We start from the raw sequence: 26,889 nt of genomic DNA, 5'->3' as shown, positions 1-26,889 counted from the left end.
CTAGTCTTCCAGGCCACTCCTTCCTCAAGTGGAAAGAAATGCAATGCTAAAGTTGTTTTCCTCCTTCTCTGTATGAGAAAGGCAGCTCACACTGAGACGGAAATATCTTAATTATCATTGCAAGTTTCCAGGAAAAGGGGCTCCCGGTGGGCCAGTTTGGGTTAAGTGGTCATTCTCAGTCCAAACGCCAGTGAATGAGGCAGTGGGACACACGTTAGACATGGGCTGGCGTGTTCGTAAGCATGGCTTACCCACGTGGTCTGGCGGGTGGGCAGAATCTCCGAGAGGTGGTCAAGGACCACTAGCCATGGGCTGGGTCGTTGCACAGGAGTGTGGAAAGCAAGGGTATCTCTGGAGCCAAGGGACCCACGTGGACCACTGCCCACAGGTGGGAGGGCACATCTCTCTCCCCACGTGACCACAGAGCAAGTATCCTCCCCAGGGGAAGGGTGCTGTTTGGGCTGGGCTTCAGATCCAACAGACCCTCGCTTCCCTCCCCCTCAGCAGGGTTTCAGAACAAAGAATCACCTGCAGTTTCTTCTCGGGGATCCCAAGGTGAGCCTGTGAGCAAAGGCTTGATCTGCCTCCAGTTCAGTCTTGTCCCATGGCGGGGCAGTGGGGGTTGTGCAGGAGAAAATACTTCAGCTGCTGTCTGTCTCCAGCCCAACACAGGTGAGACTCCTCGACCTGAAAGCTGAGACAGGTAAAGATGAGGGCATGATGCCAGATGTGGAGATGAAACACAGCGAGAGGCTCAGAAGGAATTAAAAATAATTCAGCGGAAGTAACTAGACAGCAAGGCCTTCATCTTCATCTTTCTTTCCTCCCTTCCTTCTTTCCTCCCTGTCTGCCTCCCCTTCTCCTCCCTGCCTCCTTTCCTTCCTTCCTTTTCTTTTCCCCACTTCTTTCTTCAGTGTTCCTTAACCTGTGTTTTGAGGCCCTTCAGCATAAAGATCACTTGTCAGCTCATTAAAGATTCAGACTCTAGCCTTCCTTCCCAGACGTCCAGTTTGGCAGTGTTGGGGCCCGGCCTGGGAACCTGCCTTTTTAACAAAAGTCGGGAGATTCTGACGCACACCAAGTACGAGAACTGCTCGCTGTGGACAGAAACACCAGTCAAGTTGCCTCCAGAATGTTCCGTTCATTCTTCTGCCTTTGACCAAGATGACTTTTCCCAATCTAATTGCTCATATGTCTGTGGTGGTGGTGGTGATGAGTGTAACCAGCATGCCACAGTTGTTAGTGAAGGCATTTAAGTCTACACCCTAAATACCCTTCCTCCTGCCCTGGGAGCCGCCCTAAACAGCTGTCTGGCTCAAGAAAAGCTCACGAAGTTCTCCTGGGCTCCCAGTCACACCACCATCCCCCCAAATTAGGGAAGCAGTGTGTTTGTTTCCCTCAATCTGACAGACTAATATTCTTGGGCATGGAATTAGTATTGTGTGTAGACTAATAGAGTAATTATGCTTTGAAACTGTACATTGCAATTTTGGAAACCTGGCTTAATGTAACAGTATCTTGATGTGTATGTCAAAGCACCTTGTTTGGGAGACATTCTCTCACATTTCAAAAGTACAATGGTCTTTGTAGCCAGTGGTCTAATGGTTAAGACTTCACCTTCCAATGGCGGGTTGTGGATTCAATCCCTGGTTAGGCAGCTAAGAGCCCATATGCCCCAAAGCTAAGAAACCAAAAACATAAAATCAGAAGCAATATTGTAACAAATTCAGTAAAGACTTTAAAAGTGGTTCCTATAAGAAATCTTAAAAAAAAAAAAAAGAAAGTAGGATGGCTACCATGACTATTAGAAGTGAGGCAATCTGTCTGCGCAACAGGCTGGTCCTGAAAGAATTATCTCTGTTAATTTCTCCTTTCGACAAAAACAGCATTGTTGAAATACAATTTATGTATCATAAATGTCACTCATTATAAGGATACAGTTGACTTTAGTTTTAGTGAATTTATACATTTATGTACCAACAGCGCAATCTGGTTTTTTAACACTTCCATTGACCTGAAAAGTCGCCTGTTTGCTCCCTCCTCCCACCTGTGGCCCCAGCAACTGCCGGTCAATACTGTCTCTATAATTTTGCCTTTGATAGAAATTTCGTCTAAGTGGAATCATCCAGTGTGCAGTCTTTGCATCTGACTACTTCACTTGGTGAAAGCTTCTGAGATCCATATAGGTTGTTCTGTAGATCAGAAGTTTGCTCTCTTTTTTTGCTGAGTAGTATTCCACCGGGCAGATCCTCTCAGTCTCCTGATTTGCTCTCAACTCTCCGAAACAGAATGTTTTCACATTGGTATGGTTGGAGCCTTCCCAGGAGTAGAAACTCCAAGCTTGGACAATCCCTTCCTGCCTCTGTGTTGTATTGTCAGTTGAGTAAACCTGCACAGCCTTTTGATTGTGTGAGCTGGCAGAGAATATGAAAGGATGGTTTTCTTATTGTGGGTTCAATACTCAGCTGGTATTCTCAGATTTCAACTAAAGATACCCAATTTTCAGTGAAAAATCATTGTATGTCTTTTTAATTCAAAATTTTCCAATTACTTATTTCTTTCTTTTTGGTTGCACTGGGTCTTTGCTGCTGCTCACGGGCTTTCTCTAGCTGTGGCGAGCAGGGCCTGCTCCCTCGTGGTATGCTGGCTTCTCATCGCAGTGGGTTCTCCTGTTGCGGAGTACAGGCTCTAGGCACACGAGCTTCAGTAGTTACAACATGCACGTTCGGTAGTTGCAGCTCTTGGCCTCCAGAGTGCTGGCTTAGCCGTCGTGGAGCACAGGCTTAGTTGCTCCTCGGCATGTGGAATTTTCCCGGACCAGGAATCAAACCAGTGTCTCCTACATTAGCAGGCAGATCTTATCCACTGCACCACCAGTGAAGTCCTGTATATCTTTTTTTAAAAGACATAATTGCTTCCACAAGCTTTTTTCTGAAACATGCTAGTGTCATTTATCAGGTCATAGCACTTATAACATGCCTATGAATTTGATCACGATTTTATACGTCTTTTACCACAAAAAGATCAATGTAAAACCACGTGCCATGTATTTTATAGTTACTTTCATTGTTCAGTTCACAGTACTGGGCTGCAGCCCCTAAATCTGGTAAAAGCTTAATATTCCATGGACGTGCTCTATGCATCTATTTTCGAGTGCATATTCTTTGGTTCCGATATCTTTGTGAATATACTGCTTTGGAATTATCCACTCAGCTTCCGAGGCATTCTCCAAACACTTTCTGACATAGCCAACATTCCGGGGTATTTGAGCGAGAGCTGAAGTTGAAGCTCTCACTCCACCATCCATTTCCAGCTGCACAGCTGAGCAGCCCAAAGAGGAAAGAGCATCTAGCGGTTGAGAGAATTTAGCTCAGTTTGCCCTGGAGGTCTTTATTTTTAACAGTATGATTAACAATATTTCTGACAACACAGGAAATTAGACACATGTTTACTGAGAGCTTCTTTTGAAAGAGGCACAATGCTAGGGTAACAAAGCAACGATTTACATACTTCATTCATTAAAAAGAAATTTCGGCACCAAGTATGTGCTCAGTGGGGTAGGAGACACAAAGCTGAGTGATTCTCAAATTCAAGGAATGACAGCCTACGAGAGGAGATGCGACTCCAGTGTTCTTCCTGAGCTGATCTGTGTTTGCTGATGAACTTTAAACATCTACATGATTTTTCTTTGTTTTTGTTGTTCAGTTGCTTAGTTGTGTCCCAGTCTTTGTGACCCCACGGACTGCAGCACACCAGGCCTCCCTGTCCTTCACTATCTCCCAGAGTTGGCTCAAACTCATGTCCATTGAGTCGGTGATGCCATCCAACCATCTCATCCTCCATTGCCTCCTTCTTCTTCTGCCCTCAGTTTTTCCCAGCATCAGGGGCTTTTCCAATGTGTTTGCTGTTTGCATCAGGTGGCCAACATATTGGAGTTTCAGCTTCAGCATCAGGCCTTCTAATGAATATTCAGGGTTGATTTCCTTTAGGATGGACCGGTTTGATCTCCTTACTGTCCAAGGTTTGGTTTGGTTTTAGTTTCTTCATTGCTCTGGAGACAGAAATCTTTTGCTTCACCAGAATACAAGTTTCTTTGCAATCAGAAGAGCACAAGTTAAGTGGGTCCAGTTGTTTCCTTAGGATGCATCTCAACATGTTTGCAGCTTAGGAGATCTTTCATCGTAACCTTGATGATACAAAACTTCTGTAACCATCACAGAGGACAAACCGAATATTGGGAACAACTTGGGTGCTGATTATGCCTTTGCTGCTAACTAGCAAGGTGACCCGTGGCACCTACTTCGATGTCCCTGGGGCCTTGGCTATTTCATCTGGAGGAAAAGCATGTCAAAAAGACTTTAGGTTCTTTTTAGCAAGGGGCTTTTTTCACTGAGGACACAAATTGCTGTCTAGCCCCTGTCTAATAATTGCTGCCAGGTAAGCTTCCTAGGTGGGCTTCCCTGATGGGCTATGGTCCATAAGGTCACAGTCAGACACGATTTAGTGACTACACAATAATAACAGCCTTTGTGACTCAGCTGGTAACGAATCCGCCTGCAGTGAGGGAGACCTGGGTTCCATCCATGTGTTGGGAAGATCCGCTGGAAAGGGAAAAGGCTAACTACTTCAGTATTCTGTCCTGGAGAGGACAGTCAATGGAGCTGCAAAAAGTTGAACATGACTGAGTGATTTTCACTTTGACTTTAAGGCTTTATGACTTTTCCATTCTTCGGGTGTTATACATCTTTTCTTTCCATCAGTCAGTAATGGAGCAAAGTAAGAAACACATTGATACGACTGAAGTCTTAAATACTGACTTTGATGGGGCATTAATGAGAAAATTAACTTTCATATTTCATGGTTTAGTCGCTCAGTCACGTCCAACTTTTTGTGACCCCGTGGACTGTAGCCCGCCAGGCTCCTCTGTCCATGGGGATTCTCCAGACAAGAATACTGCAGTGGGTTGTCATGCCCTCCTTCAGGAGATCTTCCCAACCCAGGGATTGTACCCATGTCTCCTACATTGCAGGCAGATTCTTTATGTCTGAGCCACCAGGGAAGTCCATAGACATACATATATCCCCTTCTACCATGAAAATGAGAAAATCAAGTCATTAACTCAGGCAAACTAGAAGTAAGACTTTTGGGTTTCAGTGCCATTTCTTCCATTCTCTGCCTACCTTCAGTTTCAAGACTGGTAGACCATGAAGAGGGTAACAGATTGTACCATGTCTCAGTGCCTTGCTGTTCTTAAATAAAGATAAAAATCCCTGTCTTCATAATGTAAAAAGTAGTATTTGTTCATCCTAGTGATAAACTTCTTAGATAACCACAAAAGCTGGGATGAAGTCTTTATGAAGAACAAATCATGATGAAACACCAAAATCATAAAAATTTAAAAATTCTCTACAATTTGATACCTTGAGGACACGCGAAATGATGGGCTTAGTTGGGAAGGGGATGCCCTTACACTGAGGCTTACCTCTCGATTGGCTCTCACTCTCAGGCAGAAAAATTAAAATATGAGGCCATTTGTAAAACTTGGAGACTTAAGTACAACCATCATGTGGGGCTGCCTTTGCCTGGGGTATGGAAGCAGACCCCAGATTATCAGTTCATTAGAGAGGGCTTTGTTTGCACCACAGTATCCCCTGTCTACAAACTGGTTGGCTTCCTCACCCCACCCCCAGTTCACCTCTCCCTTGGGCTTTGCAGGAAGTAAAAGGAAGCAGCCCAGGGTGCTCCAAATTCTGAATTGTTTAACCATTTTTCCTAACACTCAGCCTTGGTCAGCAGGCAGTATGCCTTCTAAGGTAATACTGGGGACTTCCCTGGTGGTTCAGTGGTTGGTAAGTACCTTGCAGCATGGAGGCGTGAGTTTGATCTCTGCTGGAGGAACTGGAATCCCACACGCCTTAGAGCAGCTGGGTCTCCATGCCTCAGTTTGCTGAGCGCATGCATCATACAACTAGAGAGTCTGTGTGCTGCAGCAAAGACCCTGCAACTAAGACCCAACACTGCCAAACGAATAAATATTAAAAAATAATAATAAGTAAAGGTAATATTGGGAACATGCAACCAAATGTCTGGTTGCCATGAACTAAGAGCTGTCGTTTTTCCTACCTGCGATAACAGAGTCCTCACCATCCCATTGCTACCTCAGTGCCGCACCTGAGCTTCCTTAGGTCCTGTCACCCATATCTCCCTTCCAGGTACCCAACTCTGTATTAGGCATGACCAGAGTCAGCTGCCAGTGCCAGAAAGCACAAAATAACAGGCACTTCAGCAATCGTATTGGCCTCAGTTGGTAAAGAACTCCCCTGCCAATGCAGGAGACAAGGGCTTGATCCCTGGGTTGGGAAGATCCCCTGGAGAAGGAAATGGCAAGCCCTCCAGTATTCTGGCCTGGAGAATCCCACAGACAGAGGAGCCTGGCGGGCTACAGTTCATGGGGTGGCAAAGAGTCAGACACCACTGAGCAACTGAAAAACAACAAAGCAAGTGTGTTATTTTCTCGTGGCTGCTGTAACAAATTACCACAATCTTAGTGGCTTAAAACAACACACATTCACTCTGTTATATGGTTCCAGAGTTCTGAGTCTGAAGTGAGAATTCTGCAACTAAAATCCAAGTTCATGAGCTCCTTCCAGAGACTCCAGCAGAGAGCCTGTTTCCTTGCCTTGTCCAGTTTCTGTAGGCATTTCTAGAGCCTATATTCTTCGGTTTATGGCTCTTCTTTCCATTTTCAAGGTGCATCTCTCCAACCTTAGCTGCTTCCATCAGTGCAGTCCATTTTCCAGTTTCTGAGGTTCCTACCTCCCTTTTCTAAGGACCCTTTTAATTACCTTGAGCCCATCTGGGAAATCCAGGCTAATCTCCCTGCTTCAAGATCCTTGACTTCATCACAGCTGCAAAGTCTCTCTGCCAGGTAACACATTCTTCTAGACTTTCTGCACGTCTTTTTATTTAATTTAGAGACTTATGGTGCATGTATTTTGTTTGTTTGCCTGTTTCTCACAGCTGCAATCATATTACAGATAAAATTCTGAGTTCTTAAATTTTCATTTTAGCACAACCATTTTTCTATGTTAGCACATGATCTGTATAACCATATTATTTAGCTTCTGACATCAATTTCTGGAAACATAGTTTATATAAAATGAGACATATCCACCACGCATATGGCAGTCTGGTGTGCTGCAGTCCACAGGGTCGCCAAGAGCGAACACAACTGGGCAACTGAGCAACAGCCATGCACAGACAGCTTGATGAGCTTTAACACGAATAACCTGTGCGACCATCTCCCACTCAAGGTAAAGACTATTTCCTTCATCTTAAAAAGCCCCTCCTACCTGTAGCCCGTCCCCCAACCACCTCTCAGGTATCCACTGATCCATTTTATGTCTCTACTGATTGGTTTTTGCCTGCTTGCAACTTACATTAAGTATGCAGTCTTAGAGTTGGCTTCTGCTCAGCGTGTCTTAAGATTCCTCCTTGCTGTCCCATGCGTCAGTAACTTGTATTTTTATATTGATGAGTAGTGGTCTACTGCGCTGATACACTACCTGTGTGATGAAAATTTCAGTCGCTTCCAATTTTTGTCTGTTATGAATAATGTTACTATGAACATGCAAGTACAAGTCTTTGTGTAGACAGACGTTTTCATTTTCGTGGATAAACACCTAGGAGTGATCATGTTACACCATATCACAAGTGTATGTTTAACTTTATAAGGATTTGCCAAATTGTTTCAAAACCGTTTTACAAAATGTTTGTTTGATTTCACATTCCCATCAGCAGGTGAAGGTCCCAGTTTCTCCACAATCTCACCCACACTTGGTATAGACAAATTCTTTCATTTTAGCCATGCATATGGCACGTAGTATACCTTGGCGTGACTTTTTTTTTTTTTTTTTGGTCATGCCATACAGCCTGTGGGATCTTAGTTCCCTGATCAGGGATGGAACCCATGCCCGGTGAATTGGAAGCATGGAGTCTTAACCCCTGGACCACCAGGGAAGTCCCTCTTAGCATGACTTTAATTTGCATTTCCCTAATAGTTAAAGATGCTAACCATCTTTAAGTGTGCTTATTGGCTATTCATGTTTTCTCTCTTGTGAAGTACCTACTGAAATTTCTTGACCGTTTATTAATATGGTTGGTTGTTAGGCAATACAAATCCTCCAACTTCGTTCTTCTTTTTCAAAATTATGTTGGCTACTTTGGGTTCTTTGTATTATCACATAAATTTTTAAATTAGTTTGTCCATTTTTATCAAAAAGGCTATTGAGGTTGTTGAAGGGGGTTGCATTGAGTAGAAGAATGGACCTCTTAATAATATTTAGTCTTATACTCCAACCATGGAAAATTTCTCCATCAATTTGGTTATTCTATTACTTTTGATAGCTTATGGTGAAAGATGTCGGATTTGTGATCTCCGAAGAAGAGGATTGAGCTTTGGGACCAGGGACCAGCCTTGATCACTCAAGAGCTTTTGTGTAGCAGTCTTATTCACTTTAATAAGTGAAAACGGAGAGAAAAGTTTTTGACACAGACATCAGAAGGCAGAGTGCCCCCACTGGCTAGACTTATCAAGGCCTTCTATACTTTTACCAGACCCATGCCCCAACATACAACTTAAACTAATAAGATTAGAACTAACAATAGAAAGGTTTTACCAGACCCACTCCCACAACATAGCCTGGAGATAACAAGATTAGTCAGAAGGTTCTTGTTTAGGAGAAACATGTCCTTGGGCAAGATACATTGTTATATTAAGTCAAAGCAATGTGGAAAAAAACATTGTCCTTTTCTCCTTAAAAGCCCCAGACCCCTTTCTCCTCCTTGGGACCCCAGACTTCTTATCAACCTACCTACTCTCACTTTCAGCATAACCATGTTTTAATTTCTCTGATTTGAAGGTATAGTTTGCCAAACCATGCTTGTTTTGTGAATTAAATTGTTTCCAATTTTTTTCATTACTAATGCTGCTGCTGCTGCTAAGTCGCCTCAGTCGTGTTCGACTCTGTGCGACCCCACAGACGGCAGCCTACCAGGCTCCCCCACCCCTGGGATTCTCCAGGCGAGAACACTGGTAATGGGTTGCCATTTCCTTCTCCAATGCACGAAGGTGAAAAGTGAAAGTGAAAGCGCTCAGTCGTGTCCGACTCTGTGCGACCCCATAGATGGCAGCCCACCGGGCTCCCCCGTCCATGGGATTTTCCAGGCAAGAGTACTGGAGTGGGGTGCCATTGACTTGCTGTAAATATTGTGATGTGAAAGATTTCTTTCAATTTTAGGATTTATTTTCTTTAGATGGGTTTATAGCAGTCAGATTAGTAGGTTAAAGAATACAAAGATTTAAAAAACACTGGTATATACTGCCAAAATCTTTTTTTTTTTCTATTTGTGTTGTACCATTCACATTGCTATCATAAATAAATGAAGATTTTTGCTTCACCCCTTACCTGCCGATACTGAATGTTTTTGTGTGAAATTAACCTAAGAACTGGAAGATTCTTATTAGCATCTGTTGTTTTTAAATTGAAGGTAAACATTTTTGCACATGTCTGCTCACTACTTAGTTTGCCCTTTTGCAAATGTTATTCATATCCTACGGTTTAGAGTTCTTATTGATTCAATAGTCCAAATTGTAAGAATGACCCCCAGTGACTTAGTCCTTGTATAATTTCCTTGCTTTTGAGTGGGGTAGAAGTTAAGAACATGATAAAATATCACCCCCAGGATTATGTTGTTACATGGCATGTCTAAAATAAAGAGATTTTAGTCTTGTCAGATAAAATAGATTGTCCAGGTGGGCCTAAATGAGTATCATAAGCCTTTTAAAAGCAGAAAAATTTCTCCAACTAGTAGGAGAAACAGAGTTCAGAGATTCAAAGTATGAAAATGATTCGATGCACTGTTGCTGGCTTTGAAGATGGAGGAGTCTGCATGCAAGGACCACAAAGAGACCTCTATGAGCTGAGATGGTCCCTGCTCATAGTCCTACAACCACAAGGAACTGAATTTGGCCAATAACCTGAATGAGCCTGGGAGTAGATGCTTCCAGAGCCTCCAGTTAACAGCTCGGGCTAGCAGACTCCTGAATTTCAACTTTGGGTGATTCTGAGCAGAGAGCCCAGTTGAGCCCTTCCAGACCTTAATGACCAACAAAACTGTGAGCTGGTAAAAGGGTACTATTTCAAGTCCCTAGGTTTGTGGTAATCGGTTACATAGCTATAGAAAACTAACACATCCTTTATCATCAAGATATGATCTTTGCTTATCTTTATTACATATCTTTCCCAATATGTTCTTTCCATTTTATTATGGATTTTCTCCCTTCATGTCTAGTAAAAATTTATACGTATTACATTGATTCTTTTTTCTCTTCATGATATTCTTTCATCAATCTCCATACTTAACCTAACCATATCAAAGTTTTAAAAATTCAGTTTTATTTTCTAGCTTTTGTGTGGTTTAATTCTTTTTGAATTAAAATGTTCTTTTTTTTCTCTTCTTTTTCTTTCTTACTGAACTAAAACATTTATATGGTCCTATAGTCAAAGTTCTATGGCATTCCATGGTACATTCAGAGAGATCTAACTAAAATCCCTGTTTTTCCCACCCTGTTCCATCTTTTCTCCTCACTGAAGTTAAACATTACTATTACTATGTGCTGAAGCTGAAGCTCCAATACTTTGGTTACCTGATGCGAACAACTGACTCATTGGAAAAGACCCTGATGCTGGGAAAGATTGAAAGGAGGAGGAGAAGGGGACAACAGAGGATGAGATGGTTGGATGGCATCACTGACTCGATGGACATGAGTTTGAGCAAGCTGCGGGAGTTGGTGAGGGACAGGGAGGCCTGGTATGCTGCAGACCATAGGGTCGCAAAGAGTTAGACATGACTGAGCGACAGAACTGATTATTATATCACAAACCATCTCGAAACTTCTTGGCTTAAAATAATAATTATTTTATTATTTCTCACAGTTCTGAGGGTTGACTGAGGCTTAGCTGAGTGATTTTTCTCTGGTCTTGCTTTGTGTCTTCATATGGCTGCAGTCAGATGGCAGATCACCTGTGGGGCCCTCAGGGGAACAGCAGGAAGGCTGATCTCAGAGCCTGGGGGCTCCTTGTAGCCCCTCAATGTGGTCCCTCCACCAGGGTCTTGGGACTCCTTTTATGGTTCCTGGAGCTCCCAAAGTCCACATGCAGAAGCTGCCAGGCCTTTTAAGGCATAGGCCCAGAATTCCCACTTCATGCTTCATTATTTATTTACAGTTAAAGTGAGTCACATGTGTGAACACCTGTAAAATACAGCCCAGGTCTGCCCTTCCCACTTGCTAATTTCTTGTGGGGATTTTTCTGGCTATTCTTGATTATTAATTATTATAAATAAACTATATAATAAATCTGCCTGGCTCCAGGAATAAAGAGAAGATGGTATTTTTATTGGCATTGCTTTAAAATTGTAAATTCAGTAGAAGAAGATTAAGAAGATTTTGGTGATGTTGAACCTTCCTATCCAAGCCCATGATAAGTTTTTTCTTCCTTCAAATCTACTGGTAAATCTTCTGCAAGATATTACTAGTTTTCCTCACATAGATTTTTCATATTTTTTAAATGCATATGCCTGACTTGTTTATCATTTCCTGAGCTCTTTAATCCTGATATGGCTTTTTGGAGAGGATGGGATAAGAGGACTTGTGGGGAGATAGAAAAATCTAAATAAATTTTTCTTATAAACATCAAGTCATTTAGCCTAATATCATTTACTGAATAATCCCCTGGTCTCTACAGATTTGTGATAACTCTTTTACCATATATTAAAATATTATATACTAATAGAGTATATTATATAATATAGTAGCATTATATACTAATATATTAGATCCATTCTGAGCTATCCCATCCAATAGATCTTATGACAGAAAGATGTGGTTTTAACTCTCATAGCTTTATTATATTTTGTGTTAAGTAGGGCTCTTTTCCCTACAATTAACTTTTAAAATATCTTGGCTCTATTTATTTATTTTTATTTTTTAAAGTAATTGCCATGTGGCATGTGGGATCTTAGTTCCCCGACCAGGGATCATACCTGAGCCTCCTGCATTGGAAGGGCAGAGTCTTAACCACTGGATCGATAGGGAAGTCTGCCTATAATTAACTTTTTAAAAAAGACAAATCATTTTTTAGTATTCATTATTTTTTCAGAAGAATTTTAACATAGGTTCATTAAATTTCCTCATTAAAAAGTGTATTGAGGGGAACGAATTAAACCTAAAATTTAGTTTTCATAAGACTGGACATTTTTTTTTTACTTTTTTTTTTTAATTTTTATTTTTACTTTATTTTACTTTATAATACTGTATTGGTTTTGCCATACATTGATATGAATCCACCACGGGTGAAGACTGGACATTTTAAAGTATTTAGATTTCCTATTCAGAAATATTATACATCTCTCCATTTTTCAAAATACATACATCTTAATTCAGCCTCGTAGCTTCATTCATGCAACTCAAGTGTATATTACATTTCAAGTATTTTAGATTCTTATTGCTATTGAAAATATAATCCCTATTTTCATTTTACTTTCTAACTGGTTATTGGTGTTAAGTAGAAATGCCTATTGATTTTTGAATATGTAGCTGTTTGAAAATTTACAGGCACAACATATAAATGGCCAGAAAAGTGATAGCTTTCATTTCTCTATAAATTAACCCAGTTTCGCTCTCTAGCAATCATTTCTACTGAGGATGGAAAAAAATCAGTCTCACTATTCAGTTGGAACTCAGCTGACAGTGTCTTACCTTCTCCCTTCACATTCTCATCTCCCTCTCACCTTCCTGCTGAAGTATTCTACCTGGGATGAGAGAGACCCTGTACCCACAAAAACAGAAACACAGATCACTGGAACAGGAAAGAAAATCCAGAGATAAACCCACACATCTAATCTATGACACAGAAAACAAGAACACACAACGGAAAAAAGTCTCTTCAATAAGCGCTGCTGGGAAAACTGGACAGCTACACGTAAAACAGTGAAATTAGGGGCTTCCCTGGTGGCTCAGTGGTAAAGAATCTGTCTGCCAATGCAGGAGACTCGGGTTCCATCCCTGGTCTGGGAAGATCCCACATGCCACAGAGCAACTAAATCCATGCACCACAACCGCTGAGCGCGTGCTGTAGAGTCTGGGAGCCGCAACGACTGAGCCTGAGCACGCCGGAGCCTGTGCTCCACAACGAGAAGCCGCCGCAACGGGAAGCACCTCATCGCACACCACAAGAGACTAGACCCCGCTGTCACAACCGGAGAAAAGCCCGCACAGCTACGAAGACTCAGCACAGCCGAAGTAAAACAAATTTAAAATGTTTAAGTGTTTTTGTTTTTAAGGAGTGAAATTAGAAGACACTATACATAAAAACTACCGCACAATTGCACTCATCTCACATGCTAGTAAAGTAATGCTCAAAATTCTCCAAGCCAGGCTTCAGCAAAACGTGAACCGTGAACTCCCTGATGTTCAAGCTGGTTTTAGAAAAGGCAGAGGAACCAGAGATCAAATTGCCAACATCCGCTGGATCATCGAAAAAGCAAGAGAGTTCCAGAAAAACATCTATTTCTGCTTTATTGACTATGCCAAAGCCTTTGACTGTGTGGATCACAATAAACTGTGGAAAATTCTTCAAGAGATGGGAATACCAGACCACCTGACCTGCCTCTTGAGAAACCTATATGCAGCTCAGGAGCAACAGTTAGAACCGGTCATGGAACAACAGACTGGTTCCAAATAGGAAAAGGAATACGTCAAGGCTCTATATGGTCACCCTGCTTATTTAACTTCTATGCAGAATACATCATGAGAAACGCTGGGCTGGAAGAAGCATAAACTGGAATCAAGATTGCTGGGAGAAATATCAATAACCTCAGATATGCAGATGACACCACCCTTATGGCAGAAAGTGAAGAGGAACTAAAAAGCCTCTTGATGAAAGTGAAAGAGGAGAGTGAAAAAGTTGGCTTAAAGCTCAACATTCAGAAAACAAAAATCATGGCATCTGGTCCCATCACTTCATGGGAAATAGATGGGGAAACAGGAAACAGTGGCAGGGTTTATTTTAGGGGGCTCCAAAATCACTTCAGATGGTAACTGCAGTCATGAAATTAAAAGACGCTTACTCCTTGGAAGAAAAGTTATGACCAACCTAGATAGCATATTGAAAGGCGGAGACATTACTTTGCCAATAAAGGTCCATCTAGTCAAGGCTATGGTTTTTCCAGTGGTCATGTATGGATGTGAGAGTTGGACTGTGAAGAAGGCTGAGTGCCGAAGAATTGATGCTTTTGAACTGTGGTGTTGGAGAAGACTATTGAGAGTCCTTGGACTGCAAGGAGATCCAACCAGTCCATTCTGAAGGAGATCAGCCCTGGGATTTCTTTGGAGGGAATGATGCTGAAGCTGAAACTCCAGGACTTTGGCCACCTCATGCGAAGAGTTGAGTCATTGGAAAAGACTCTGATGCTGGGAGGTATTGGGGGCAGGAGAAGAAGGGGACAACAGAGGATGAAATGGCTGGATGGCATCAAGGACTCCATGGACGTGAGTTTGAGTGAACTCTGGGAGATGGTGATGGACAGGGAGGTCTGGCGTGCTGTGATTCACGGGGTCGCAAAGAGTCAGACACGACTGAGCGACTGAACTGAACTGAACTGATACATAAAAAGAAACTCAAAATGGATTAAAGACCTAAATGTATGGCTGGATACTACAAAACTTACGGAGGAAAACATGGGCAGGACACTCTGACATAAATTCCAGCAAGATCTTTTTCGATCCACCTTCTAAGAGTAATGAAAATAAAAACAAAAAATGAACAAATGAGACCTAATTAAACTTAAAAATCTTTTGCACAGCAAAGGAAACCATAAACAAAATGAAAAGACAACTCTCAGGATGGGAGAAAATACTTGCAAATGAAACAACTGACAAGGGATTAATCTCTAAAATATACAAACAGCTCATACAGCTATTGAAAAAGCAAACAACCCAATAGTCTTAACCACTCTACCACCAGGAAAGTTCCTATATCCCTAAATATTTTTGTGGTATATATATACTTTTTTATTAAAAAAGCTTTTCAGGTGGCACAGTGCTAAAGAATCCACCTGCCGATGCAGGAGCCACAGGTTCAATCCCTGGGTGGGGAAGATCTCCTGGAGGAGGGCATGGCAACTCACTCCAGCATTCTTGCCTGGAGGATCCCAGGGACAGAGGAGCCTGGTGGGCTACAGTCCATGGGGTCACACAGAGTCAAAGGTAGAACCCAATTCCTCTTCCTTCTAGTATGGGCTGGATTTAGGGACTCTCATCTAGTGGACAGAAGAAATGTGAATGAGAGGTCAGCCCACACAAGCCACTCTAGCTCCCTGCTTGCTCTCCCAGTGGGATCACCTATTCTGGGATAAGTTAGCTCTGTGGGCTTCCTAGCCGCCTATGGAGAGTCCTACCTGAGGAGGTCTCCAGCCCACAGCCATGTGAGGGAGCCATCTTGGATCTTCCAGCCTTAGTCAAGTCTTTAGGTGACTGTGGCCCTGACATCACGACTTCTACTACCTGAGACCTTGAGCCAGAACAACCCAATGAAGCTGCTCCTAAGTTCATGACCCACTTTAAACTACTAACTGTTGGGGTAATTTGTTATGTACAATAGATATTAATACAGGTAGCTTTGGAGCTGGAACTGTCCCAAACTAGGGTGAGGGAAAGAGGTTGTTATACCCTAAATTGACTAGTCGTTACATATGGGACCACGACTTTGGGGAAAGCGGTTTTCTTCAAATAACAGTAAGTTTTGAAGAGCGACTTAAATGAGAGATGCTGAGGGCAATACTCTAAGTCAGGGAACATGTCCTTCAGTTCTGAAAGGGTCTGAACAGAGCATCACAGTGTCCACTAAAAGACGTTCAGTGAGCCCTCTCCTCTAGCCCCAGAGAGGCACTAAGGTCACTAAAAACAACACCTTACCCCATCTTCTAACAAAAGATGCCACAATCAGACACAGACATGTTCCCCAAGGATTAATAAAAGCTTCAGATCTGGCCTGGCTTCCATGAAATACTTTCTCAGTCCTCTCGGCAGTTTATATAGAAGGCAGGAGAAGGAATCAAAGGAGGTGGCTGGCCTTGTGCAGCACAGAGTCTCTGGTGGGAAGTGATGTAGTAGGGGAGGCTCTAAGATAACCTCTCCTTGAGACCAGTAGGGGCTACTGGCAGGAGAGGCGGGTGTTCCACTCCCTACTTGCAAACCTGTCTAGGCAGCATTCTTGCTGATTAATTTGTCTGTATTTCAAAAGGCAGGGAGATGATTGAAGGGAGATGGCAGGGTAGAAACTAGAGACCACGGGGCAGCTTCCAGTCTGGTCCTTCCGTGTGGCAAGGATGTGTGTTTCTCAAGAGTCAGGGGGACTCAGGGGCAGATAAATGGTCTCTGGCTGTCTTTGGGGACCCTCACCCAGAAGACTCGTATCCTGCTGGGAGCTGGCAGTGGGGTGATGGTAAAGATCAAGCTGGAAGTAGATCTTCCATGAAATCATACAGAGAGGACAAGGCCCGTCAGGCCTTCTCATATGTGTCCCATGAAAGAAGTTTCAACAAGGGCCAGTTATCCAGAGAAGCAGGGATCCACTAAGAAAGAACTCCAGCAGTGTAAAGTTAGACATCTGCCTCAACAGAGAAGCCAGGCCTTGAGGAGATGCTAAGTAAGCGTCTGAGAGCCAGAACCGTGACTTGTAGCTTTATACCCTCACAATCTAGGGTTCCACTCAAGCCGGGACACTGACACTTTGACAGGGTCTAATGTTTAGCAACTGAAATCGACTAGGTCATGGTGTCACCTAAGGAGTGTTTAAGGGATAGAAGAGATTCAAAAGAGCAGAGACTGGAGGGGAAAAAAAAAAAATCGACTGTTCTTTTCGGAAGCCATCACACCGAGAGCAGTTTAACAAACTGGTTATACTGATAACTGCTGGAACTAGAGCACTTTTTGGCATCCCACTCCAGTACTCCTACCTGGAAAATCCCATGGTCGGGGGAGCCTGGAAGGCTGCAGTCCATGGGGTCGCTAAGAGTCAGACATGACTGAGCGACTTCACTTTCACTTTCATGCATTGGAAAAGGAAAAGGCAACCCACTCCAGTGTTCTTGCCTGGAGAATCCCAGGGACTGGGGAGCCTGGTGGGCTGCCGTCTATGGGGTCGCACAGAGTCGGACACGACTGAAGCAACTTCGCAGTAGCAGCAGCAGAGCACTTTGCAGAGCCGTGGTATTCGGTGACGATTGTGTTCAACCAACACAGATAAGTGAAATACAGTACACTTGTCATCTATGAACCAGAAATGTTGAGTGGCGGTAAAGCAGGTTTGCTGAAGCAAACAAGTCTGGAATGTGCATCCCTTCGTTTGTTTTCCTGTACTGTCTACTGGGATTAACACTTTACCATTTGGAAATGATGGGTGAGACTGGCGTAGAAGGACCCACTTCTTGAACTGCAAATAGACTAGGCAGTGATTAGTTAAGTCCCTAATGAATTGTTTTTAGAATTGCTGAGTTTGAGCTGCCAGGGAAGTTACTCTAGACCGCAACGGAAGCCCGGGGGGCGGCGGGGGGGCGCAGAGAGGAGCTGAAAACTTGAGATCTGAATATTGGGAAATACCTGTTATCAACCTTCAAAAGCAACTGTAGCTACAGCACCATCACGGTTGTCCTAGAAAACACCTTACATTCTCATGAGAGAAGTACTCGTGAGAGTGAGTCAGGAAACCGTTTTGAAGAAAAACTCTCACATAATCCTAAAAGCGACGCCCTTTAAGAAAAAAAGAAAATCGGAATCGAAGAACCTTAAAAATCAAAAAGCACTTCTTCGCTGTATTAAGTCAGGGACCAAAACAATTATAAATATGCCTCTCTTATTGGAAAGTCCCCTGTTTAAAGCCTTGACAAGGAACTGAACTGAACTGAACTGAAGCGTAGTCGGAGGCTCTGCCTGGAGGCAGTCCTTCCGGAAAGCCATACGTTTCTTGTATCCAAGTGAGTGGGTTCTTGCTGAGAATAAAAAGACTAGGTAGGACCCGCTCAGTTACGAGGTTATACATTTCCACGCACCGCCGAGACGCGGGGCCTGCGAGCCGCGCCTCTTCACACTCTGCGCACGAATATGAATATTCAACGCCTCGTCCCAAGGCGCGCGCGGGTGGGAGTACCCACAAGCCCCCGCGGCCCGGCGGGGCGGGGCCAGGCCGCCCGCGCTCCCTCGAGACCTTGGTGCCCGCCGGCGGGGGTGTCGGGGAAACCCGCCAATCACCGCTTTGCAGGTCGGGAGCGCGGGGCTGTGGAAAGGGCAGGGAGGACCGCCTCGCCGAGGACGGACACAAGGCCTATGGCCTCAGCGCCGCCGGAAGAAAGCGGGAGGGTGGGAGGACTAGAGGCAACTAGAGGAAGGGATTAGAAGAGAAGGCAGTCTCCCTTATCACCTCCTTGAAGGCAACGCAATAGCCTAGCGCCGCTTCGCGCCGCACAGCCTGACGGGAGCCTCAGCGGGCGGGCACGGGCTGCGCCCTCGGCGCGTCCCTGGCCCCGCCCCCTCCCCGCGCGGGGCACGCCGGGAGAGCCGAGTTTACCCCCTCCCCCCGGTCAACGGGCGAGAACAAGAGGCATTTCCGGCGTCAAGACTGGTCTTTGCGGAAGGGGTGGGGTTTCCTCGATCCCGCCCCTCACGCCCGGGGGAGGCCGGGCCGAGAGTGACAGTCCTCGACCCATGCTAAGGCCCGCCCCTGCGCCGGAAGGAAGAAGAGTGGGGGTAGGGGGGGTGTCGCGCTGGCCGCGGGAGCGGGGTCACGTGACGCAGCTGCGGGCGGGGAGAAGGGGGCGGGGCCCCGGGCGGAGGGGCGGGGCGAGCCCTCCCCGCCTTTCGGTCACGCGCGGCAGGAAGTGGTGTGCGAGGCGGAGTATTCACGATGGGGACCACCCTGGACATTAAGATTAAAAGAGCGAACAAGGTTTATCACGCTGGGGTAAGTGGGGGAGTGGGCGGGCCTACAGGTTCTGTCGTCTCCTCGGGTCTGGCACACTTTGGAGTTTTCCTGGGCGGGTGCGTCCGGGTCAGGTGGGAGCAGCCAGGTGCATCCTCCGCTAGGTGCGTCCCCCGCCAGGTGCGTCTCGCCTGCGCGGCTGGCTGCTCTGCAGCGGCGTCCGCCGGGGTTGCCGCCGCTGTTGAGGGGCGTGCAGGGCGCCTGGCCCCTTGGACATCCAGCCTGGCCGGGGGCTTGAACTGTGACTTAGCACTGCGGTCCGAGGAGCTCAACCACCAGACGCTCCGTTTCTCGCTTGTAAGAGGAATTCAAAGGTCTAGGGCCAGAAAGACAGATGTAACCTTGGAAGTAGAAATACACTCTGTAGGCGGTACAAAAGTTACTCGTCTCTCTGGTTTTGGGGACTGAAGGAATTGCATGTTAAAATGCAAATTAAAAAACCTTAACGATGCCATAAACAAGTTTTGTGCCATAGCCTCTTAATCTCCTCGGGTGCCAGTTTCCTTATTTGCCAAAGGAGAATGCAAGGTTTTTCTCCCTCTAACTCGGGCAATCTCAACCCTTACTGTAACTAAATCAGAATCCATTGCCCTGGGAATATACGCTGACCGGGGTTTCATACCTAGAGACCCCTGTGATTCTGGCCCCTGTGCAGCCGGGTTGAAATCGCAGCCAACTCTATGAGTATGTGGAATAAAATTGAAAGGAGTGGTTGGTCACGTGAATGCAGCGAGGGCTCAGAAGGGATGCTTAAAGCCTTTGGGGGCAAGACCATTGAGGAAACTAAATGTTTACACAGATGCAAGACAATTAGATTATCTCCAGATTATTAATTACAGAGGGAAAAAGCTACGTTTATAGTGCAGGAATCGGACAGTCCCTGTCCTAACCAAGACCTGCGGTGATACCACCTTACCACCACAGTTGACACGTTCTGGCACAATAAAAGAGGATTTTGGTAGGGAGCACTGAAGGAAGATACGACTCAGCTATGTGGTGATCCTGCCGAAAATGCCTAATTTTTCTTAGTTCATAGGGAAACAGGCATATTCACAATTGAGAAACATTCTGTGCATTTATTGGCCTGGATTCTTCAGATATGTCAGTGTCATTAAAAGGACAGGACATTTTTATTTTTTAAGATTCAAGAGATGACAGGGATCTAACAACCAAATATACATAATTTTTGATAAATTTGAATATGGGCTATATGTTAAATAAGAGCTTTAAATTCCCCCAGTCTGATGTTCATATTTTGGTTATGTGGGCGACTCCTCTACATGCTGAAGTATTTAGGAGTGACGTGTAATAACTAAATTTTAAATGACCTGGTCATAAATGGGCGTGTGTGTGTGTGCATGTGGGGAGAAAGAAAGCAACAGTGCCAACATACTGACAGTTGCTGACTCTGCTTGAAAGCCTTATGGGTCTAATTTGATGTCTTCAAAAAGCTTTATTGTGATCTAATACCATAAAATTTACTCTTTTCAAGTGTATAATTCAGTGGTTTTAATATACTCAAGAGTTGTGCAACCATCACACCCATCTAATCTTAGAACATTTTTATCACCCCCTCCCCAGAAGAAACCCTGCACCCAGAATCCTTCATTCCTCATTCCCTCTCCCTCTTAGACCCAGGCAATCACAGACCTGTTTTCTGTCTCAGTGGATTTGCCTGATTAGGACATGGTCGTGTATATAGGATTATACGGTCTGTGGTCTTCGGTGACTGACTGCTTTCCCTTCTGCGTGAACTCTGAACACATTATGCTGCTGTAGCCGATACCGGTTCCTCATTTGTTTCCATGGCTCAGTGGTATTCTGTTGTGTGGATACATCACATTTTATTTATCCATTCATCTGTTGATGGACATTTGGGTGGTTCTCACTTTTTGACTATGATGATTAATGCTACTTTGAACAGCATTAATCTAATACAGGTTTTTGTGTGAACATATGTTCCATTTCTCTTGGATATATACCTTGGAGTGGATTTGCTGGGTAATAGGCTAAACAGTGTCAGACTTTATTTTTTTGGGCTCCAGAATCACTGCAGATAGTGACTGCAGCCATGAAATTAAAAGATACTTACTCCTTGGAAGAAAAGTTATGACCAACCTAGATAGCATATTCAAAAGCAGAGACATTACTTTGCCAACAAAGGTCCATCTAGTCAAGGCTATGGTTTTTCCATTAGTCATGTATGGATATGAGAGTTGGACTGTGAAGAAGGCTGAATGCTGAAGAATTGATGCTTTTGAACTGTGGTGTTGGAGAAGACTCTTGAGAGTCCCTTGGACTGCAAGGAGATCCAACCAGTCCATTCTGAAGGAGATCAGCCCTGGGTGTTCTTTGGAGGGAATGATGCTGAAGCTGAAACTCCAGTACTTTGGCCACCTCATGTGAAGAGTTGAGTCATTGGAAAAGACTGATGCTGGGAGGGATTGGGGGCAGGAGGAGAAGGGGATGACAGAGGATGAGATGGCTGGATGGCGTCACTGACTCGATGGACGTGAGTCTGAGTGAACTCCGGGAGTTGGTCATGGACAGGGAGGCCTGGCGTGCTACCATTCATGGGGTTGCAAAGAGTTGGACACGACTGAGCGGCTGAAATGAACTGAACTGAATGCTAACTTTGGCTCAGTGGTAAAGGACCCACCCATCAGTGCAAGAGATGTGGGTTCAGTCCCTGGGTCAGGAAGATCCCTGGAGAAGGAAATGACAACCCACTCCAGACTTCTTGCCTGGAAAATCTCATGGACAGGGGAGCCTGGTCCCAAAGGGGTCCCAAAGGGTTGGGCGTGACTTAGTGACTCAACAACGCTAACTTTATATTAGGTATTTGAAGGCCTTCCAAACAGTTTTCTGAAGCACCTGCATAGTTTTACGTTCTTACCGTTAGTGTGTGAGGGTTTCAGTTTTCTCGGTACTTTGTATTTTCTTAACTTTTCTGTATCTTGGAAAATACCAAAAGTAAGGATTGGGAAGACTTCCCTGGTGGTCCAGCTGTTAAGACGTTGTGCTTCCACTGCAGGAGTCAAAGATTCAATCCCTGGTCAGGGAACTGAGATCCCGCATGCTGTACAGTGCAGTCAAAAGGTAAAAAAAAAAAGAATTTTAAAAAGGGGGGGAGGCAGGGACAGGCAATATGTACATTTAGTTTTAGTGCTTATTATTTTCCTTCAAAAGATGACACATTTTATTCCGAGATGTTACAGCAGCTGGGATGTTTTCTGTTTCAAAGTATGGTAGAAGTAGTAAAAGTTCCGTTCAGTCGCTCAGTCGTGTCCGACTCTCTTCGACCCCATGGGCTGCAGCACGCCAGGCCTCCCTGTCCATCACCGGCTCCCGGAGTTCACTCAGACTCATGTCCATGGCATCGGTGATGCCATCCAGCCATCTCTTCCTCTGTCGTCCCCTTCTCCTCTCGCCTTCAGTCTTGGCATCAGGGTCTTTTCCCAGGAGTCAGTTCTTTGTATCAGGTGGCCAAAGTACTGGAGTTTCAGCTTTAGGATCAGTCCTTCCTATAGATGATGTATGCATTACTGATACCAGACGTCAAAAACCAAGAGATGCTGTGAAATTCCTCAGAACGTGGGCTCCTGAGTCTGTTTATGTGCTTTTCAGGCTCTTAGTTATTATGGAAGCATGTGAGAACGGTTTTGGTTCTGTGGACACCGAGAGGCTAAGTTATACTGGGGTTTTAAAATTGTCTTTTAGGTGGTTTTCCTCGAAAAGGGTGCTCATTCAAGATGGTAGTGCTTGTCCCCCCCCCCCCCCAAATCACAATTGAATCACTTTTAAAAAAAATATATAAACACAGGATTTTACAAAAGGCTGGGAAGTGAAAAGTCGGGTTCCTCCTCTTTCCGACCCTTTTTCTGTCCTTGGAGGGATCGGTTGACTCTGTTTGTGTTCTTGTGCCAGACAATTTCTGTGAGCAGTAGTGGCCCGTGTACGCAGACTCGCACGCAGATGCAAAACTTAAATCTTTTTGCTGAACCGTGTTGCCTGGATGTGCACGCCTTTCCATATCATCACATCATCATCAGTTCATTCTTTTTAGACTGTTAAAGCAGATTTATTCAACCCGTGTCTGTGGATCTCCTGATAGAAGTAAACATACCCTCACTTGTGCTCCAGGGGTGCGTCTCTATGTAAGGGAGCGCAGAGGGAGGTGTAGTTGTTTGAGGGGGGGTGGGGGCAGGGCCCTTCTGGAGCTTCATTGAGATGGCGAGGCTCCAACCTGGTGTTGAAAGCTGAGTGCTGGGCCAGGGTCTCCCTCCGCCCCCCCACCCCCTCAGCCCTATCTGTTTCTAGCAGAAGAAACAGACAATAGAAGCAAAGAGAGCAGGATCTGGGAGACACTGGCAAAGCCATCCAAGTCCACAAACTGGCTTCTCTTATTCTTATTTCCCCACCTTTTACAGCTGCTCACCCTCATCTCATTTGTCAGTGACTTTTTAAAGAGACTTTGCTACCTTGTCTCTCCGGAATATTTTTCTTTTCCTTGGGTTTATTCCCTTCTTCTCACGTTTATTGTTTGTTTGTTCGTTTTCGTATTTTAACTTCATAAATCGGCTGTTCGGCTTTCTAAATTGTAGCCCTTTTAAAAAAAGAAGGCTTTTTCTTCCTAAGTGCAACTTCTCCAGGTCTTAATTCTCATCTGGAGGATGAGTCTGAGCCTACTCAGAGACTTTTGTTGTGAGAATTAAATGAGATAATGTTTGAAGATATTTACTATAGCTTCAGACCCAAGTGAAGTGAAAGTTGCTCAGTCGTGTCCGACTCTTTGCAACCTCATAGACTATACAGTCCATTGAATTCTCCAGACCAGGATACTGAAGTAGGTAGCCTTTTGCTTCTCCAGGGGATCTTCCCAACCCAGGAACTGAACCCAGCCCTCCTGCTTTGCAGGCGGATTCTTTACCAGCTGAGCTGTGAGGGAGGGGTCAAATGCTAGGTGGTGGTAGCGCCAAGCTTTGCCATGACTTCAGAGTCGCTGATGTACATCTCCTTCGTGCACCTCACACATGGCGTGGCGCGTGCTCATCAGATGCGGCAGTGACTGCTGGATGAGTCCCCACTGCAAACTGGCTGTGACTCTGGCATCCCCGTGTGCTTCTTTGCTCAGTGAGGTAGGTGTGTTCTTGAACCAAAGGTTTGACTCAAATGCATTGTACATTACACTGTATTTTCAGTGTACTAGAGGAGCTTATTGGTTCAAAGAACCCTGCAGTAAATATTTTTGTAATGTAAATATGGTTCGTTTGTTTTTATAAATTCGGAAGTCTTACATTCTGAAATCCTGGCCCACATACTCATGAAAATGACACTGTTCAATATTATGGTTGTGAAAAACATCAGTGGGAGGTTTACTGCCCAGCGTAGCCAGGCTGCGGTGATGAGGAATTTGTGCACAGTGGGCTGATTACTGTTACTAGAAGAACATCAAGGTTTGCATTGTGTCCTACTGGCTTTCATGTAATTTCTTGTTTTTTAAGAAAACGATTAAAGGGGAAAAATCCTTAGTATGCCAGTTCATAATTTTGAAGAAAAATTGCAAAGCTAGGATGTTGTGGAAAAAGCCTCAGTATTCTGCTGGATTCTTGATACATTAATGGTCAGTTTTAGTGAATGCTGGTGCAGATCCTTGGGTTAGGACTTTGACCTAGGAGGAATCTCAGGATAATTTTGTGGGAGGTGTGAACCTTTTAAGGAACGCAGTTATCCAAACCTTAAGTGAGTCTTTTTTCTCACTAATTATCTAATACTCCCAAAAAGGCTTGTCTTCTCAATCATATCCCAACACTTACATGATGCATGAGAAGTATTTTCAGTTACCCAAGGCTGTTTAACCCTGGGACACGGTGAAAGTGTTCATTAGTGGCCCGTTTGGTGTTTGTTGCAGCAAATTCTGTCCTGGCCCAAGGATTACTGATCAAGTTCCCTAACTTCAGATTATATTACAAAGCTCCGGAACAGTGTGGTACTGGCCCAAAAACAGAAATACAAATGAATGGACAGGATAGAACGCCCAGAAATAAACCCATGCACATATGGTTAATTAATCTATGACAAAGAAGGCAAGAATATTCAGTGTAGAAAACACAGTCTCTTTGATAAGTGGTGCTGGGAAAACTGGACTGCTACATGTAAAAGAATGAAATTAGAACGTTCTCTAATGTGATACACAAAAATAAACTCGAAATGGATTAAATACCTCAATGTTAGACTGGATACTATAGAACTCCTAGAGGAAAACAGAGGCAGAACACTTCTTGACATAAATCTCTACAATATCTTTTTGGATTTATCTCCTAGAGTAATGGAAATAAAAACAAAAATAAACAAATGGGACCTAATTAAACTTATAAGCTTTTGCACAGCAAAGAAAACCATTTACAAAAAAAAAAAAAAAAACCTACAGAATGGGAGAAAATATTTGCAAATGATGTGAATAACAAGAGATTCATCTCCAAAATATACAAAAGTCTCATAGAGCTCAATATCAAAAAACAATCCAACCAGAGAATGGGCAGAAGATCTAAATAGACATTTCTCCAAAGAAGACATACAGAGGGTAAAAAAGCACGTGAAAAGATGGTCAGCATTGCTAATTATTAGAAAAATGTGAATCAGAACTACAATGAGATTCCATCTCACACCGATTGGAATGGCCATCCTCAAAAAGTCTACAAGTAGCACACCTGGAGATGTGGAGAGAAGGGAGCCCTCCTACACCATGGGTGGGAATGGAAACTGGTGCAGCCATGATGGAGAACAGCATGGAGGGGCCTCAGAAACTAAAGACAGAGCGATTCTATGATCGAGTGTTCCCACTCCTGACCGTATATCCAGAGAAAACCGTAGTTTGCATTATTCTCAATAACTAAGACATGGAAGCCACCTAAATGTGCATCAGCGATGGTAGATATGTAACTATGGAATACTACTGAGGCATAAAAAACAGTGAAAGAATGCCGTTTGCATAACATCAGTTCAGTTCAGTTGCTCAGTCATGTCCGACTCTTTGCAACCCCATAGACTGCAGCACGCCAGGCCTCCCTGTCCATCACCAACTCCCGGAGTTCACTCAAACTCATGTCCATTGAGTTAGTGATGTCATCCAACTGTCTCATTCTCTGTCTTCCCCTTCTCCCACCTTCAATCTTTCCCAGCATCAGGATCTTTTCCAGTGAGTCGGTTCTTCGAATCAGGGGGCCATAGTATTGGAGTTTCAGCTTCAGCATCAGTCCTTCCAGAAAATATTCAGGACTGATTTCCTTGAGGATTGACAGGTTTGATCTCCTTGAGGGACTCTCAAGAGTCTTCTCCAGCACCACAGTTCCAAAGCATCAATTCTTTGGTGCTCAGCTTTCTTTATAGGCCAGCTCTCACATCCATACATGACAACTGGAAAAACCATAGCCTTGACTAGACCGACCTTTGTTGGCAAAGTAATGTCTTGCTGCTTTTGAATATGCTATCTAGGTTGGTCATAACTTTTCTTCCAAGGAGTAAGTGTCTTTTAATTTCATGGCTGCAGTCACCCTCTGCAGTGATTTTGGAGCCCCCCAAAAATAAGAGTAACATGGATGGACCTAAAAACTATCATCTGAGTGAAGTCAGAGACAAATATCACGTGATACCACTTACGTGTGGAATCTGGAAAAATGATGCAAATGAACTTACTTACAAAGCAGACTCAGAAAACAAACTTATGGCTGTTAAAGTTTGTGCAGAGGGATAAATTAGGAGTTTGGGATGAAAATATATATAAAATAGATAT

The 26,889-nt window shown here is 44.1% G+C and overlaps 1 protein-coding gene across 1 annotated transcript in view; it reads left to right on the top strand.

The window, feature by feature from the left end:
- The window catches only part of DSCR3 (DSCR3 arrestin fold containing), a 34,096-nt gene continuing 26,159 nt past the window's right edge, over positions 18,953-26,889 (top strand). Inside the window, exon 1 of the mRNA XM_005675700.3 lies at positions 18,953-19,079. Within this exon, the coding sequence (XP_005675757.2) occupies positions 19,023-19,079 (57 nt within the window). The 5' untranslated portion in view covers positions 18,953-19,022. The remainder of the gene's footprint in view (positions 19,080-26,889) is intronic.

The sequence above is a fragment of the Capra hircus genome, chromosome 1, assembly GCF_001704415.2.
Source record: "Capra hircus breed San Clemente chromosome 1, ASM170441v1, whole genome shotgun sequence".
Taxonomy (NCBI): domain Eukaryota; kingdom Metazoa; phylum Chordata; class Mammalia; order Artiodactyla; family Bovidae; genus Capra; species Capra hircus.
Note: the sequence above shows the minus strand (reverse complement) of the source record. Positions and strands in the feature narration are given on the sequence as shown.